The sequence below is a fragment of the Schistocerca nitens genome, chromosome 2 (genome assembly GCF_023898315.1).
Source record: "Schistocerca nitens isolate TAMUIC-IGC-003100 chromosome 2, iqSchNite1.1, whole genome shotgun sequence".
Taxonomy (NCBI): Eukaryota; Metazoa; Arthropoda; class Insecta; order Orthoptera; family Acrididae; genus Schistocerca; species Schistocerca nitens.
This window is the reverse complement of record NC_064615.1, coordinates 456,791,413-456,808,807: the sequence shown is the minus strand read 5'-3', so window position 1 is coordinate 456,808,807 and position 17,395 is coordinate 456,791,413. Positions and strand designations below refer to the sequence as shown.

The 17,395-nt window shown below is 41.3% G+C and overlaps 1 protein-coding gene across 1 annotated transcript in view; it reads left to right on the top strand.

Annotated features, from left to right (window-relative positions):
• The window catches only part of LOC126236341 (ATP-binding cassette sub-family C member 4-like), a 229,687-nt gene that overhangs the window by 139,147 nt on the left and 73,145 nt on the right, over window positions 1-17,395 (top strand). Inside the window, exon 15 of the mRNA XM_049945567.1 lies at window positions 17,007-17,215. Within this exon, the coding sequence (XP_049801524.1) occupies window positions 17,007-17,215 (209 nt within the window). The remainder of the gene's footprint in view (window positions 1-17,006; window positions 17,216-17,395) is intronic.

The following is a 17,395-nucleotide window of genomic DNA, read 5'->3' as shown; positions in this document are numbered from 1 at the left end:
ACAAATTTCTCTTCTTGAGAAACGCTTTCCTTGCCATTGCCAGTCTACATTTTATATCCTCTCTACTTCGACCATCATCGGTTATTTTACTCCCTAAATAGCAAAACTCCTTTACTACTTTAAGTGTCTCATTTCCTAATCTAATTCCCTCAGCATCACCCGACTTAATTTGACTACATTCCATTATCCTCGTTTTGCTTTTGTTGATGTTCATCTTATATCCTCCTTTCAAGACACTGTCCATTCCGTTCAACTGCTCTTCCAAGTCCTTTGCTGTCTCTGACAGAATTACAATGTCATCGGCGAACCTCAAAGTTTTTACTTCTTCTCCATGAATTTTAATACCTACTCCGAATTTTTCTTTTGTTTCCTTTACTGCTTGCTCAATATACAGATTGAATAACATCGGGGAGAGGCTACAACCCTGTCTCACTCCTTTCCCAACCACTGCTTCCCTTTCATGCCCCTCGACTCTTATAACTGCCATCTGGTTTCTGTACAAATTGTAAATAGCCTTTCGCTCCCTGTATTTTACCCCTGCCACCTTCAGAATTTGAAAGAGAGTATTCCAGTCAACATTGTCAAAAGCTTTCTCTAAGTCTACAAATGCTAGAAACGTAGGTTTGCCTTTTCTTAATCTTTCTTCCAAGATAAGTCGTAGGGTCAGTATTGCCTCACGTGTTCCAACATTCATACGGAATCCAAACTGATCTTCCCCGAGGTCAGCTTCTACCAGTTTTTCCATTCGTCTGTAAAGAATTCGCGTTAGTATTTTGCAGCTGTGACTTATTAAACTGATAGTTCGGTAATTTTCACATTTGTCAACACCTGCTTTCTTTGGGATTGGAATTATTATATTCTTCTTGAAGTCTGAGGGTATTTCGCCTGTCTCATACATCGTGCTCACCAGATGGTAGAGTTTTGTCATGACTGGCTCTCCCGAGGCCATCAGTAGTTCTAGTGGAATGTTGTCTACTCCCGGGGCCTTGTTTCGACTCAGGTCTTTCAGTGCTCTGTCAAACTCTTCACGCAGTATCTTATCTCCCATTTCGTCTTCATCTACATCCTCTTCCATTTCCATAATATTGTCCTCAAGTACATCTCCCTTGTATAAACCCTCTATATACTCCTTCCACCTTTCTACCTTCCCTTCTTTGCTTAGAACTAGGTTTCCATCTGAGCTCTTGATATTCATACAAGTGGTTCTCTTCTCTCCAAAGGTCTCTTTAATTTTCCTGTAGGCAGTATCTATCTTACCCCTAGTGAGACAAGCCTCTACATCCTGACATTTGTCCTCTAGCCATCCCTGCTTAGCCATTTTGCACTTCCTGTCGATCTCATTTTTGAGACGTTTGTATTCCTTTTTGCCTGCTTCATTTACTGCATTTTTATATTTTCTCCTTTCATCAATTAAATTCAATATTTCTTCTGTTACCCAAGGATTTCTATTAGCCCTCGTCTTTTTACCTACTTGATCGTCTGCTGCCTTCACCACTTCATCCCTCAGAGCTACCCATTCTTCTTCTACTGTATTTCTTTCCCCCATTCCTGTCAATTGTTCCCTTATGCTCTCCCTGAAACTCTCTACAACCTCTGGTTCTTTCAGTTTATCCAGGTCCCATCTCCTTAAATTCCCACCTTTTTGCAGTTTCTTCAGTTTCAATCTGCAGTTCATAACCAATAGATTGTGGTCAGAATCCACATCTGCCCCAGGAAATGTCTTACAGTTTAAAACCTGGTTCCTAAATCTCTGTCTTACCATTATATAATCTATCTGAAACCTGTCAGTATCTCCTGGCTTCTTCCATGTATACAGCCTCCTTTCATGATTCTTGAACCAAGTGTTAGCTATGATTAAGTTATGCTCTGTGCAAAATTCTACAAGGCGGCTTCCTCTTTCATTCCTTCCCCCCAATCCATATTCACCTACTATGTTTCCTTCTCTCCCTTTTCCTACTGACGAATTCCAGTCACCCATGACTATTAAATTTTCGTCTCCCTTCACTACCTGAATAATTTCTTTTATCTCGTCATACATTTCATCTATTTCTTCATCATCTGCAGAGCTAGTTGGCATATAAACTTGATTTCAACTCTACGTTATGTAAAACTTTCTCTCCGTGAAGAGTATGATCGTCTTGTTGTCTGTACCCGATTCTGTAAACTACACTCCTGGAAATTGAAATAAGAACACCGTGAATTCATTGTCCCAGGAAGGGGAAACTTTATTGACACATTCCTGGGGTCAGATACATCACATGATCACACTGACAGAACCACAGGCACATAGACACAGGCAACAGAGCATGCACAATGTCGGCACTAGTACAGTGTATATCCACCTTTCGCAGCAATGCAGGTTGCTATTCTCCCATGGAGACGATCGTAGAGATGCTGGATGTAGTCCTGTGGAACGGCTTGCCATGCCATTTCCACCTGGCGCCTCAGTTGGACCAGCGTTCGTGCTGGACGTGCAGACCGCGTGAGACGACGCTTCATCCAGTCCCAAACATGCTCAATGGGGGACAGATCCGGAGATCTTGCTGGCCAGGGTAGTTGACTTACACCTTCTAGAGCACGTTGGGTGGCACGGGATACATGCGGACGTGCATTGTCCTGTCGGAACAGCAAGTTCCCTTGCCGGTCTAGGAATGGTAGAACGATGTGTTCGAAGACGGTTTGGATGTACCGTGCACTATTCAGTGTCCCCTCGACGATCACCAGTGGTGTACGGCCAGTGTAGGAGATCGCTCCCCACACCATGATGCCGGGTGTTGGCCCTGTGTGCTACGGTCGTATGCAGTCCTGATTGTGGCGCTCACCTGCACGGCGCCAAACACGCATACGACCATCATTGGCACCAAGGCAGAAGCGACTCTCATCGCTGAAGACGACACGTCTCCATTCGTCCCTCCATTCACGCCTGTCGCGACACCACTGGAGGCGGGCTGCACGATGTTGGGGCGTGAGCGGAAGACGGCCTAACGGTGTGCGGGACCGTAGCCCAGCTTCATGGAGACGGTTGCGAATGGTCCTCGCCGATACCCCAGGAGCAACAGTGTCCCTAATTTGCTGGGAAGTGGCGGTGCGGTCCCCTACGGCACTGCGTAGGATCCTACGGTCTTGGCGTGCATCCGTGCGTCGCTACGGTCCGGTCCCAGGTCGACGGGCACGTGCACCTTCCGCCGACCACTGACGATAACATCGATGTACTGTGGAGACCTCACGCCCCACGTGTTGAGCAATTCGGCGGTACGTCCACCCGGCCTCCCGCATGCCCACTATACGCCCTCGCTCAAAGTCCGTCAACTGCACATACGGTTCACGTCCACGCTGTCGCGGCATGCTACCAGTGTTAAAGACTGCGATGGAGCTCCGTATGCCACGGCAAACTGGCTGACACTGACGGCGGCGGTGCACAAATGCTGCGCAGCTAGCGCCATTCGACGGCCAACACCGCGGTTCCTGGTGTGTCCGCTGTGCCGTGCGTGTGATCATTGCTTGTACAGCCCTCTCGCAGTGTCCGGAGCAAGTATAGTGGGTCTGACACACCGGTGTCAATGTGTTCTTTTTTCCATTTCCAGGAGTGTATTTTCCTTGTATATCGTTAATTTATGTATAGTTAATAATCATTTTGCACTTGTGGATCGCTCAGGAATGACGAGACCTTTACTTTCTTGTGCTAGTGATTCATTTAACTGAGCAGCAGAGCTTTCACACAGGGCTCGGCTTACAACTGAGAAAACAAGTTTCGCAGTTTTTCAGCCTCTCAGTCGACTGTTATCAGGTTCACCTTTTTCCGTGAAAATGTCTATCACCCTTGTCAAGATTATGAAATCAGATAATTTCTACTAACTGACGTCCTGGGCGCTAAGTGAACAGTTCGTGTTTGTGCATAGAAAACTGACGTGTTACTGTTTTCAGATGCTGTTTAAACTTTTTGAATGCGTCAGTATCAGCTGAAATTGTCAATTTTGGTATTTTACATAATATCTGTTCTAGGACCAAAACTGTACACTGCCTCAAGAAAAAACAAAAAACTGACGGTATAGAATCATTGAAATAGTTCTTAGCAACTGTAGACTTTTGTTCGAAAAATGAAACAGTTCTTCTAGACGTTAGTAATATATTGCCTTAGGCAGAAATGCTTAAATTATTAAGCAGTTAATAGATTTTAAGTAAGGACTGATTACTTGACTGATCGCCTAAATAAACATGCAGTACTGAATTCGTAACCTTGAACACTACTGAGGTATGCGTGAATGACTGCTTGCTGTCACTGTCAGTAGCAAACACTCAGAATACCACCTCAAAAGCTGCTACTGTTTCGCCAAAACAATTCAGTGCTTAACTAATGCTTTCGCTGTATCTTTATGTTTCTACTTCCACGTCTGCTCTTGTCTATGGAAGATGACTTAGGTCCATACACAAAACGCACACTTACACAGAACTGGCACAAGTAAAACGACAATAATATTTATACAATTATTTAGATCGATAAGTTACTTCTCTGTTTTAACTAAGTAGTTGTGCAACAATGTAACTAGAGTCGGTTTTTTGTGTAAAATTACGGGCGTGTGAACTGTTATGAATTATTGAAGCTGTTTCGCAGTCTGTATGTAAAATGGAAGATTGAATGGAAACAACATGTTTATTATAAGATTATTACTGCGGTGTGGGGGACCGTGTATGTCACACTTGGTTTTGTTAACATACGTTGACATGATGGAGTACTAATGGACGTAATTTTATAGAGCAAATTACTAACAGCATTCGAACTACATAACATTACGTGACTACATTACTGCCAAGTGAGCAGCATAAGCTAAACAGTAAGAGAAAACATTTGACTGCTAGAGAACCCTGCGTTTGAATAAACTTTTGGTAAATAAAAAATAATTTAGGAGAATATTATTTACTGCTGCTGCCGATTTGGTGTGCGAGCACAGTTTTTTTTTTTTTTTTTTTTTTTTTTTTTTTTTTTTTTTTTAGGTACATCAATGGACATCTACATATCTACATAAGGATGTATTTGAGTGGCGAGGCGTCACTTCACTGTCATTCACTGTTGGGTGCAGAATATGCTTTGGTACTCAGGTTACATGTATTTGGCATATAGTTCAACAGTTCATAATACATTTCCTAAAAACATATTATCTATAACAGCTACTTTTACAAGAGAGTCCGTGCCACCATTTTACTTCAGAGTCCACCTACTCTTTTCTGAATCAAAATAATGACCTTTGTCTATTTCGTACATAGTCTCCGATAGCACAAATATACTAGCGTTTTATGTTGACACCTGGAACTTTCCCGTATTTTCGATGTTTTTGTTCCTCATCAAGAAAATCTTCTGTTATTCTGCGACTCTCTTGTGCTGAATATGCAATCCTTGAAAGCTCGTCTCTTTGTGTCCTCTCGCTCTTCTGGCTTCTGTTCTCTGTCGATGATTTCGAAAAAATAGTGATTTCATCTTACATTTCTGTATTTTACTGCAACAATAGTGCAATGATTATCTGCTGACAACTTAAGAGTTCCGCTCCTCTCTGCACGCTGAAGTGCTTTCATGAACTAGTACTACGCTGCTCCTCTCCACATAACAGCTTCCGTCTATTATCATACAGAAAACTGTGTCCTTTCTGCAAAATCATCACTTTTTCGACAAATAAAATGATTCGTCCCTTCAGAGCGTCTTAGCACTGCCACATACCAACTTCAACTAACTCGCTTGCAGTAGTTGCTTCTCTCTTAACGACTTTTGGCAGATTGAGTTTCTCCTATGAGACTAAACATATTTACCGAGTACACTGAATTCGTTTACCTTTAAAAATCATATAAAATCATCATTACATACGTTGTTTCTCATCGAAATTGCGCTTTGTTAGTTTGTGGCAGGGAAAACCTCCATAACAGTATATGTAAATGAAACCTAACAAGACAGAACATTTTAGTACTTTACCACTATAACAAATTTAAAACGTTTAATTAAAAAGTATATGGTTTTTTGTTGATAATAATTAATATCATTTGTGTTTGTCACAGAGACCCTGATCCTTTAATACCGATTTCACAGATATAATGTATGTATGTGTGTGTGTGTGTGTGTGTGTGTGTGTGTGTGTGTGTGTGTGTGTGTGTGTGTGTGTATGTGTGTGTGTTGTTTTGGGGGAGAAGACCAAACAGCGACATCATCGGTGTCTTCAGATTGGGGAAGGATGGGGAAGGAAGTCGGTCATGCCCTTGCAAAGGAACCATCCCGGCATTTGCCTAGAGCAATTTAGGGAAATCACGGAAAACCTAAATCATAATGGCCGGATGCGGGATTGAACCGTCGTCAATAATTAGTCCAACTGCTGTTTGGTAAAAAGTGAAGAAAATGCTACTGCCTTAGCAAAGTCATTATATGCGCAGCTAGCAGTCCATGTGACAGTCTACAGACTCTACAACCTCTGCTACCTCTACTACCTTGACATTACAATCCAGGCCACCCTTGTCAATGATGTCATAAAGCTGCGCTAGCAGAGAATTTAATGAAAACTCCAAGATGGCTGAACTAGCCCAGATGCCATTTGTGATTCCTCCCTGTCTCCTCACCCTTCGATCTCAGTGTAGTATTAAAATGAGGTGGTTAAATCAAATAAATAATATAAATTTAAAAAATCTGCGTAGGCAGCTAAACTATACCTTACACTTTCATTCCTCTCCAGACAATCACAGTGACTTATTATAATGAGGCAACCCGATCAGAATGTAGTTTATTAGAGAAATCAAATAAATTAAATATTTCATAGCAATTCCTCAAGTTCAGTTCTGACGATAAATTTTGAGTAATGTGTATTTTTCTAACAGTGAAACAATTCATTTTTATCCCATGTAGTTGTCACAAAATGCTAAGTATGTAATAGATGACGAAAACAAACATTTTCCATGCACAGGGCATACTTGATAAAAGAAAAATCAATGCATTCAGGCACTTGAGCAGTAATAATTTACTAGTTTTATTTAGACAGAACTGGGATGAAGTAAGAAATGGTCGTTGATACTGTTCTGAATAGTATGCTGCGTAATAGGTATACTTGATCAAATTAGTAAAACACTATAATACAAACTGACAATGCGCAAATATTCAAATTTAACATTACTGTTACACTGATGGACCTGAAATGACAAAGAGTTATTAAAATTTATATTGCCCAACAATTTCCTGAATAATGCCTTAGACTGTCGAAAAATTTCTTTATTGAGGGCTGAATTACACTATTAGTTAAGGGTGGAATCGGAATTAACAGTATTTTGTCGTCCTTCTAAAGAAGTGTCGTTATGTCCAGGCCAGGAATCCAACAGTAACAAAAATTATTTTCTGCAAATGGTAAGATGTTCCCCCCCCCATGAACCCTGGACCTTGCCGTTGGTGGGGAGGCTTGCGTGCCTCAACGATTCAGATAGCCGTACCATAGGTGCAACCACAACGAAGGGGTACCTGTTGAGAGGCCAGACCAACGTGTGGTTCCTGAAGAGGGGCAGCAGCCTTTTCAGTAGTTGCAGGGGCAACAGTCTGGATGATTGACTGATCTGCCCTTGTAACATTAACCAAAACGGCCTTGCTGTTGTGGTACTGCGAACGGCTGAAAGCAAGGGGAAACTACAGCCGTAATTTTTCCCGAGGGCATGCAGCTTCACTGTATGGTTAAATGATGATGGCGTCCTCTTGGGTAAAATATTCCGGAGGTAAAATAGTCCCCCATTCTGATCTCCGGGCGGGGACTACTCAAGAGGACGTCGTTATCAGGAGAAAGAAAACTGGCAGTCTACGGATCGAAGCGTGGAATGTCAGATACCTTAATCGGGCAGGTAGGTTAGAAAATTTAAAAAGGGAAATGGATAGATTAAAGTTAAATATAGTGGGAATTAGTGAAGTTCGGTGGCAAGAGGAACAAGACTTCTGGTCAGGTGAATAAAGGGTTATAAATACAAAATCAAATAGGGGTAATGCAGGAGTAGGTTTAATAATGAATAAAAAATAGGAGTGCGGGTAAGCTACTACAAACAGCATAGCGAACGTAATATAGTGGCCAAGATAGACACGAAGCCCATGCCTATTACAGCAGTACAAGTTTATATGACAACTAGCTCTGCAGATGACGAAGAAATTGAAGAAATGCATGATGAGATAAAAGAAATTATTCAGGTAGTGAAGGGAGACGAGAATTTAATAGTCATGGGTGACTGGAATTCAACAGTAGGAAAAGGGAGAGAAGGAAACATAGTAGGTGAATATGATTTGGGGCTAAGAAATGAAAGAGGAAGCCGTCTGGTAGAATTTTGTACGGAGCATAACTTAATCATAGCTAACACTTGGTTCAAGAATCATAAAAGAAGGTTGTATACATGGAAGAATCCTGGAGATACTAAAAGGTATCAGATAGATTATATAAGACAGAGATTTAGGAACCAGGTTTTAAATTGTAAGACATTTCCAGGGGCAGATGTGAACTCTGGCCACAATCTATTGGTTATGAACTGAAGATTAAAACTGAAGTAATTGCAAAAAGGTGGGATTTTAAGGAGATGGGACCTGGATAAACTGAAAGAACCAGAGGTTGTACAGAGTTTCAAGGAGAGCGTAAGGGAACCATTGACAGGAATGGGGGAAAGAAATACAGTAGAAGACGAATGGGTAGCTCTGAGGGATGAAGTAGTGAAGGCGGAAGAGGATCAAGTAGGTAAAAAGACGAGGGCTAGTAGGAATCCTTGGGTAACAGAAGAAATATTGAATTTAATTGATGAAAGGAGAAAATATAAAAATGCAGTAAATGAAGCAGGCAAAAAAGAATACAAACGTCTCAAAAATCAGATCGACAGGAAGTGCAAAATGGCTAAGCAGGCATGGCTAGAGGACAAATGTAAGGATGTAGAGGCTTATCTCACTAGGGGTAAGATAGATACAGCCTACAGGAAAATTAAAGAGACCTTTGGAGAAAAGAGAGCCACTTGTATGAATATCAAGAGCTCAGATGGAAACCCAGTTCTAAGCAAAGAGGGGAAACCAGAAAGGTGGAAGGAGTATATAGAGGGTTTATACAAGGGCGATGTACTTGGGGACAATATTGTGGAAATGGAAGAGGATGTAGATGAAGATGAAATGGGGGATACGATACTGCGTGAAGAGTTTGACAGAGCACTGAAAGACCTGAGTCGAAACAAGGCCCCGGGAGTAGACAACATTCTATTAGAACTACTGACCGCCTTGGGAGAGCCAGTCCTGACAAAACTCTACAATCTGGTGAGCAAGATGTACGATACAGGCGAAATACCCTCAGAGTTCAAGAAGAATATAATAATTCCAATCCCAAAGAAAGCAGGTATTGACAGATGTGAAAGTTACCGAACTATCAGTTTAATAAGTCACAGCTGCAAAATACTAACGCGAATTATTTATAGACGAATGGAAAAACTGGTAGAAGCCGACCTCTGGGAAGATCAGTTTGGATTCCGTAGAAATGTTGGAACACGTGAGGCAATACTGACCTTAAGACTTACCTTAGAAGAAAGATTAAGGAAAGGCAAACCTACGTTTCTAGCATTTGTAGACTTAGAGAAAGCTTTTGACAATGTTGAATGGAATACTCTCTTTCAAATTCTAAAGGTGGCAGGGGTAAAATACAGGGAGCGAAAGGCTATTTACAATTTGTACAGAAACCAGATGGCAGTTATAAGAGTCGAGGGACATGAAAGGGAAGCAGCGGTTGGGAAGGGAGTGAGACAGGGTTGTAGCCTCTCCCCGATGTTATTCAATCTGTATATTGAGCAAGCAGTAAAGGAAACAAAAGAAAAATTTGGAGTAGGTATTAAAATCCAGGGAGAAGAAATAAAAACTTTGAGGTTCGCCGATGACATTGTAATTCTGTCAGAGACAGTAAAGGACTTGGAAGAGCAGTTGAACGGAATGGACAGTGTCTTGAAAGGAGGATATAAGATGAACATCAACAAAAGCAAAACGAGGATAATGGAATGTAGTCGCATTAAGTCGGGTGATGCTGAGGGAATTAGATTAGGAAATGAGACACTTAAAGTAGTAAAGGAGTTTTGCTATTTGGGGAGCAAAATAACTGATGATGGTCGAAGTAGAGAGGATATAAAATGTAGACTGGCAATGGCAAGGAAATCGTTTCTGAAGAAGAGAAATTTGTTAACATCGAGTATAGATGTGTCAGGAAGTCGTTTCTGAAAGTATTTGTATGGAGTGTAGCCATGTATGGAAGTGAAACATGGACAATAAACAGTTTAAACAAGAAGAGAATAGAAGCTTTTGAAATGTGGTGCTACAGAAGAATGTTGAAGATTAGGTGGGTAGATCACGTAACTAATGAGGAGGTATTGGATAGGATTGGGTAGAAGAGAAGTTTGTGCACAACTTGACTACAAGAAGGGATCGGTTGGTAGGACATGTCCTGAGGCATCAAGGGATCACAAATTTAGCATTGGAGGGCAGTGTGGAGGGTAAAAATCGTAGAGGGAGACCAAGAGATGAATACACTAAGCAGATTCAGAAGGATGTAGGTTGTAGTAGGTAGTGGGAGATGAAGGAGCTTACACAGGATAGATTAGCATGGAGAGCTGCGTCAAACCAGTCTCAGGACTGAAGACCACAACAACAACAACAACAACAAGATGTTTTGGATGTAACACTGAAAGGTCTTCTCTCCCATTTTCCAAATTTTGCTACCTCTACTACAAGACTTTTGCAAGTAAAAAGTCCCTTTTTTTTAGGTTTTGGTCCTAATTTGCCTTGATGCTCTTGAAGACAGTGGTAAAGGTGTGGAAATTGTAATCGACTGATAAGACCCCTGGCATTGTTGTATGCGAATGTGTTATAACATTCGTCGACTGCACAAGCAACTCTGTGGTTTTTCACTCGAAATGATGAAAGTGCAGTATGCATGAAACCTGACTGATTGGCCGTATATGCAGCTTTTATGGGGTAACAAGAAGCTTCTTCGTGACAGCTACGAATTTCTCTGTAGTATTACCTATCAATGACATCTCCCCTACATGTTTACTTGAGGAAAACGTTGTAATTTAGATTTTTCCGTATAGTTTCCTAAATCTGTTTAAGCGCTGGAAGAATCCTGGAAATTAGCAATGTTCACCTTACTTGCAATTCAGAACTTTCTGTCTCGTAGATCTACCTCGGTAACAGTACATTGACTCGCACGAGGAGCTCTAAACCTTTCGGATAGTTTTTCTTTCACGCTTTTGCGAGTTTTGCGAGTTTTGCGAGTTTTGGCGCATATTTCGTACTTCGTGTAAAACTTCCTTCCATTTATACAATTCATGTTCAGATTCTACGAAACGAAACCGGCTTTACACACTGCTTAAGTTTAAGCGTTTTCTCCCTCCTCGGTTTAACCAAAAAAATCTACAGCCTTTTCGTTCTTACTGAAAGTTGTTACTGTACGTTTTTCTTTTGGGCTTGGAAGGTACTCTATATCTGTTATGGACGTTAAGTAGTACAGCAGTCATCGTTCAACTACTATTCAAGGAAGTATCCACGCTGTTTCCTGTTTCTTCTAATGTTTACACAATTTCTAGCAAAATGTCAACATCATTGGAACGAATGACCAAGAAATTAACTAGCAAATAACACATATGCAGGTCTTCAAAAGAAGTAGGTGATTTCGATTAATATTGGTAGCATGTTCTTCATATTTCATATTTGCAAGATTGAAAACATTAATTGGATTCTACGTTACGTGGAACTCTGGAACTTACATAGATACAGATGCTAATATCAAGCATATACCAAGAAATCTCAAAGAATATTGATTCAGTTTCACCTCCATTGTTGACACTTGACGATACTGCAAAGGCAAATGCTAATTATTGTGGATATTAAATGAGCAGCAAATTTGAGCGAATATATAGTAGTTATGAATAATTGTGTCAGAGAAACTGTCGATGGAAACTGAAATTCTCTTTACAAATTACGATCTTGCTGTGCCATGTTATATTTTTACCGATGTGTCATCAGCAAGGACATGTGCCCGTCATTTTGCACATGCGCCATCTGCCACAGCTAATGCAGCGGTCTACATTTCGCCAGCCACCTGGCGAGCTAAGAATTTGGCGTATTTCAATTATTTTTTTAAAAAAAAGCTTGCCCTGTGTCTTAGCAGCTAAAATTTTCACGTTGTGTTTCTTTCTGTGTGCTCTTCAAAAAAAAAAAAAAAAAAGTTTCGATACATTAATCTGCTCAATTTGCTCAGTTTCTAACATTTACATACAAAGTAATAATATATTTTGTAGAGGTTTTTAGCACCTTTAATGTTGATTAGTTTTGTTCTTATTTGCCTTTTGGTGCAAGAACAAAGAATCTCTTATGTCACAATTTGAGACTGAAGCTAACTGCGTATAGTGAAGTAATTCCCCAGGTATATTACATATCTACCACAATCCAAACAAAACAGTAAAACTGAGAGCAAAGTAAATTACGATTGTAAAGAGTCACGTAAAAAGTTAACTTTCTGTCACAGTCAGACTGACTAATCGCTGCATAGTGCAAAATCTTTCGAATATTTTCCACAGAAATATTATTTACAAATATTACCAAGTAATTATACCCCATCACAGTCTGGAAATACTACGTTTTACACAGTCACAGTGACATTACATGAAATATGTCTCAGACCGCAATCTCTATACGATGTGGATGTCGAACTTCAGCTGTCTTAACGCTCCAGCCAAAGATGTTTCTGTTTCGTTTCTTGCCTAATTACAATATGGATGCTATGAAATGTTACGAGAACGCAAAATGAAATTACTTTTCGCTTCTGTTTACACATCAGCCTATTCATCGCTTACTAATACCAAGTTCAGAGCTAGAAGTAAGTACAGAACGTTTTTGGCCAATTACAACATGGTGGACTATGCAGATGACAAGAATCACAGGAACGTCGAAATCCCATGCACTGAAATCAGAGATCTATATCCCGATAATATACAGAACTTAGGCACAGATTATAATCGTTTTGAACAATGGACTGTGGTAAAATATTACTCGGTGCATTCTAATTTAGAATGGACACGGTTACAGATTATCCAGCACTGACAGTTCAGAACTGTCGTGCGCTCCACGTAGTTAATACGGAATATTGTAAAACTACGTCTCCACTTTCGTTCTTGTATGTACACTTAGGTGACAAAAGTCATGGGATACTTTCTAACAACGTGTTGGACCTCCTTTTGCCCGGTTTAAAGCAGCAACTGGACGTGGCACGGACTCAACATGTCGCTCGAAGTCTCCTGCAGAAATAATGAGCCATGCTGCCTCTGTAGCCGTCCATAACTGCGAAAGTGTTGCCGGTGCGGGATATTGCGAACGAAATGACCTCTGGATTATATCCTACAAATGTTCTATGGAATTCATGTCTGGCGATGTGGGTGTCCAAATCATCCTCTCGAGCTGTTCAGAATGTACCTGAAACCAGTCGCGGCATCACATCGTTGTTTGGGAACAAGAAGTTCTTGAAGGGCTACAAAGGGTCTCCAAGTAGCCGAACACCAACATTCCCAGTAAGTGATCCGTTCAGTTGATCCAGAGGACCCAGTTCATTCCATATAAACCCAAGCCTCACCATTATGGAGCAACTATTAGCTTGTACAGTGCATTGTTAACTTGGGTCCATCGCTTCGTGGGGTCTGCACCACACTCGAGCCCTACCATCAGCTCTCAGCTATTGAAATCGGGACTCATCTGACGAGGCCACGATTTTCCAGTCGTCTAGTGTCCAACCGATATGGTCACGAGCCCAGGACCGGCTCTACAGGCAATGTCGTTCATTTAGCAAAGTCACTCGCGTCGGTCGTCTGCTGCCACAGCCCGTTTATGCCAGATTTCGCCGCACTATCCTAACGGAAATCTATTTCACGCAGTGTTGCTTGTCTGTTAACACCGAAAACTCGACGCGAACGCCGCTGCTCTCTGTCATTAAGCGAAGGCCGTCGGCCACTGTGTTGTGCATGGTGAGAGGTAACTCCAGAAATTTGATATTCTCGGCACACTCTTGACACAGTGGAGCTCAGAACATTGACTTCCCTAACGACTTTCGAAATAGGATGTCCCATGCGTCTAGCTCCAACTACCACTTCGCGTTCTAAGTCTATTAATTCGCATTTTGCGGCCATACGCACCTTGGAAACCTTTTTAAATGAATCGCCTGAATGCAAGTGACAACTCCACAAAAGCACTTTATAGCTTGTGTACATGATATTATCGCCTTTTACACTTGTGCATATCGCTATTCAATGACTTTGGGCGCCTCAGTGCACACAAGCTACTCTTTGAACTCTTAGGGAGGCCTAGCGATGTAACGAAAGTGCACAAAGCTGTCAGGCTGAAGAAAAATTCACTCACCCATATGTCACTGCACCAATTTTTGTGTAGTACCAATACAAAAATGTCTGCATAAAATTTAGCTCTGTACATTAAATAACGGTGATTTGCCAACACTGTAGCGACATACACGAAAACTTTCTTTAAATATTACAACAGAGCGGTGCTATACGTGCTCTGTGTAGAATTTTTGGGATATAAAAGTCGAGTTGAAGGGTTCGGTAGTTGGTGTAGGCGTATGTCTTTGTCGTGTGGTACATGAATTCTTAATTGTTATGTAACAATTATAGCTGGCTCTGCAACAAACACGTGCGATGACTCAGTACCAACACAGATATGAGAGAACCATCGTTTACAATCATTTTTATTACTTCTCTCTTAAAGACGTTGTCTTACGACTCACCAAAGATAAAATCTATCCGCCTCCCGTTTGGTATACCACTATTTCTCTAATCCTCCACTACTGATTTCTTGCTTATTGTAGGTAGGTTGCCCCTCAACAATAAGCTTCATATAGCCAGAACATTTAAGTACACTCCTTCGTATCACTTCATCTACTACTTTCGAATCAGATTCTACACACAGATCCATGCTCTGCAAAACAGTATGAAGCGGACGGCAGAGGGCAGTTCTCATTATGCCACACAGTGAGAATTTTTCTATTTTCATTAGCACATGAAACTTATATTCCTCAATGTTCGCAGTTATTAGTCTAATTTTGGCTTTGCGGTTCCAATGGGAACGAATCATAGGGGACTGTGACATATTCCTAGGTTCCCCTCTTAACACTGCTTGTTGAAACTTAGTAAGTAATCTTTCATGGGGTAGATGGAATAGACGATTATCTTCAGGCCTCTGCCAGTTGAAGGTTTTGCATTTCCACGACGCTGTCCCGTGCATCTATTTGTTGCATACTTTTTCAGATACTTTCCGTATAACCAGATAGTCCCATCTGGCATTAGTCCTGCACAAGAAATATACTAGGATGGATCGCACGAGTGCTTTGCAAGCAATATACATTGTAGACTTATTGCATTTTTCCAGTGACCAGAAATGTGGGGCATGGTTTGTCCACGACTAAGCCTACATGACTGTTCTAGTACACATCCCCGGAAACCTAGACAATTGTATGAATTGACAGATACTAATAGCGAATCATTCAGATTCTGGTCATAGGACTACACTTTTACGTTTTTTTGAAGTGCACAGTTCTACATTTCTGAGCATTTAATTTTCCAATGTTTGCACGAATCTGAAATGTTATCAAATTCTGCCTGCACGCTTGTTGGTTGGTTTTGGGGAAGGAGACCAGACAGCGTGGTCATCGGTCTCATCGGATTAGGGAAGGAAGTCGGCCGTGCCCTTTCAGAGGAACCATCCCGGCATTTGCCTGGAGTGGTTTAGGGAAATCACGGAAAACCTAAATCAGGATGGCCGGACGCGGGATTGAACCGTCGTCCTCCCGAATGCGAGTCCAGTGTCTAACCACTGCGCCACCTCGCTCGGTTGCACGCTTATGCAGCTACTTACAGATAGTAGGCTACATCTGCAAAGTATGTAAGGTTATGATTAATATTGTCTGCTAACGTACAACATGAACAGAAATGGCCTTAAGACACGTCCACAGCTTAAGCTCCTATCATTGGTGTTATCGATTAATTCGTTACTGCCGCTTTCTCACTCATTGTGTTAAGTTTGGCTATAAAGTAAGTAGTAGGACTACCAGCTTTGCAGGTAATTTCCAAATTCTGCTACTAATTGCTCTATATATTTTGCGGAAGATGGTAGGAGTGTATAGCGTGCTGAGAAAGCAGAGCTGCTAGCATTTGAAGGCACAATAAGTGTTTAAAGGTAGAAAATAAAAATGATTAGAACCTAATTTTTGCATTAGTATTGAATAATTATACACCTTTTGTGCAAGATCTGTTGTATTTTATTAAAAAGTTAGATGCCACTTGACACAGACTGAAATTGGTAAATATAAACAATACATCTGGGCGAAGAGTGGAATCTTCCATACAGAACTTCATACCCCAAAAGCTTTATGCAGTTCAATATCTTCAGAGCACTGCTGTCGGATATCAATGGAATGTATTTGTATCACATGTGGGCACTCCGTTGAGATATTACCAGTCTTCGACGACCAATTTCTTGTGGCAATATGCCCACCGAAAATTTTTGTCCCGTAAATGTTTTTACTGCTAGTATACAAGGATTGACTCTGTGAAGGCCTAGTGTGCAGATTTTCTGCTCTCTGTGTTCTACGTGAATTGTACGTTGCAAAGATACTGAATGTTCTTACTGCTGTTCATTTCACGTGTATTTTCCTTACACATGTACAAGTGGTCACTTTGATTACTACTTCGAACAGAAAACTAAGAATATAGTGTATATCAGAAAAGAACCTTTAGCTCCTTTTCTTGTCAATAAAATTTTGTATATCTATGACAATATATTAGTGTCTCCCATGAGTACTGTCGCTCTCAAAATGGTCTTCACATGCAGTCATTATGAAACTAATTTTGTTTGCTGTGTAGGAATTACAATAATAGCTTTGAGTGGAAGACAAATAAGGAACTGACTTCCAGCTGATGCACTGGTGTCTTCGTTACAGGGCATTGCTGCTGACCAGCCGGGGAAAACCAAACTGGACGCTTCCCAGCAGGACAGTAACGAGGAGAAGGCGCAGCAGTCGCTCAGCTGGTGGGTGGTGTGGGAGTACTTCAGGGCTGGCGGCGGCGTGTGCGGGGTGTCCGCCGTCGCGGCGCTCATACTGGTGTCCCAGGTCGTCACCAGCGGCTCCGACTACGTCATCACTTACTGGTCAGCACGCCGCAGCGCTCTGCCCTGTACTCTCAGCTGTCACTCTACTATGACAGAGTGAAGCGTACAACTGATTAACTTGTAGAAAGAAGGCTTGTTGACAATGAAATTTAGGTTTTGATTGTACGAGGGGCGTTCAGTAAGTAATGCAATACTCCTTTTCTGTCGACCAATTTCTGT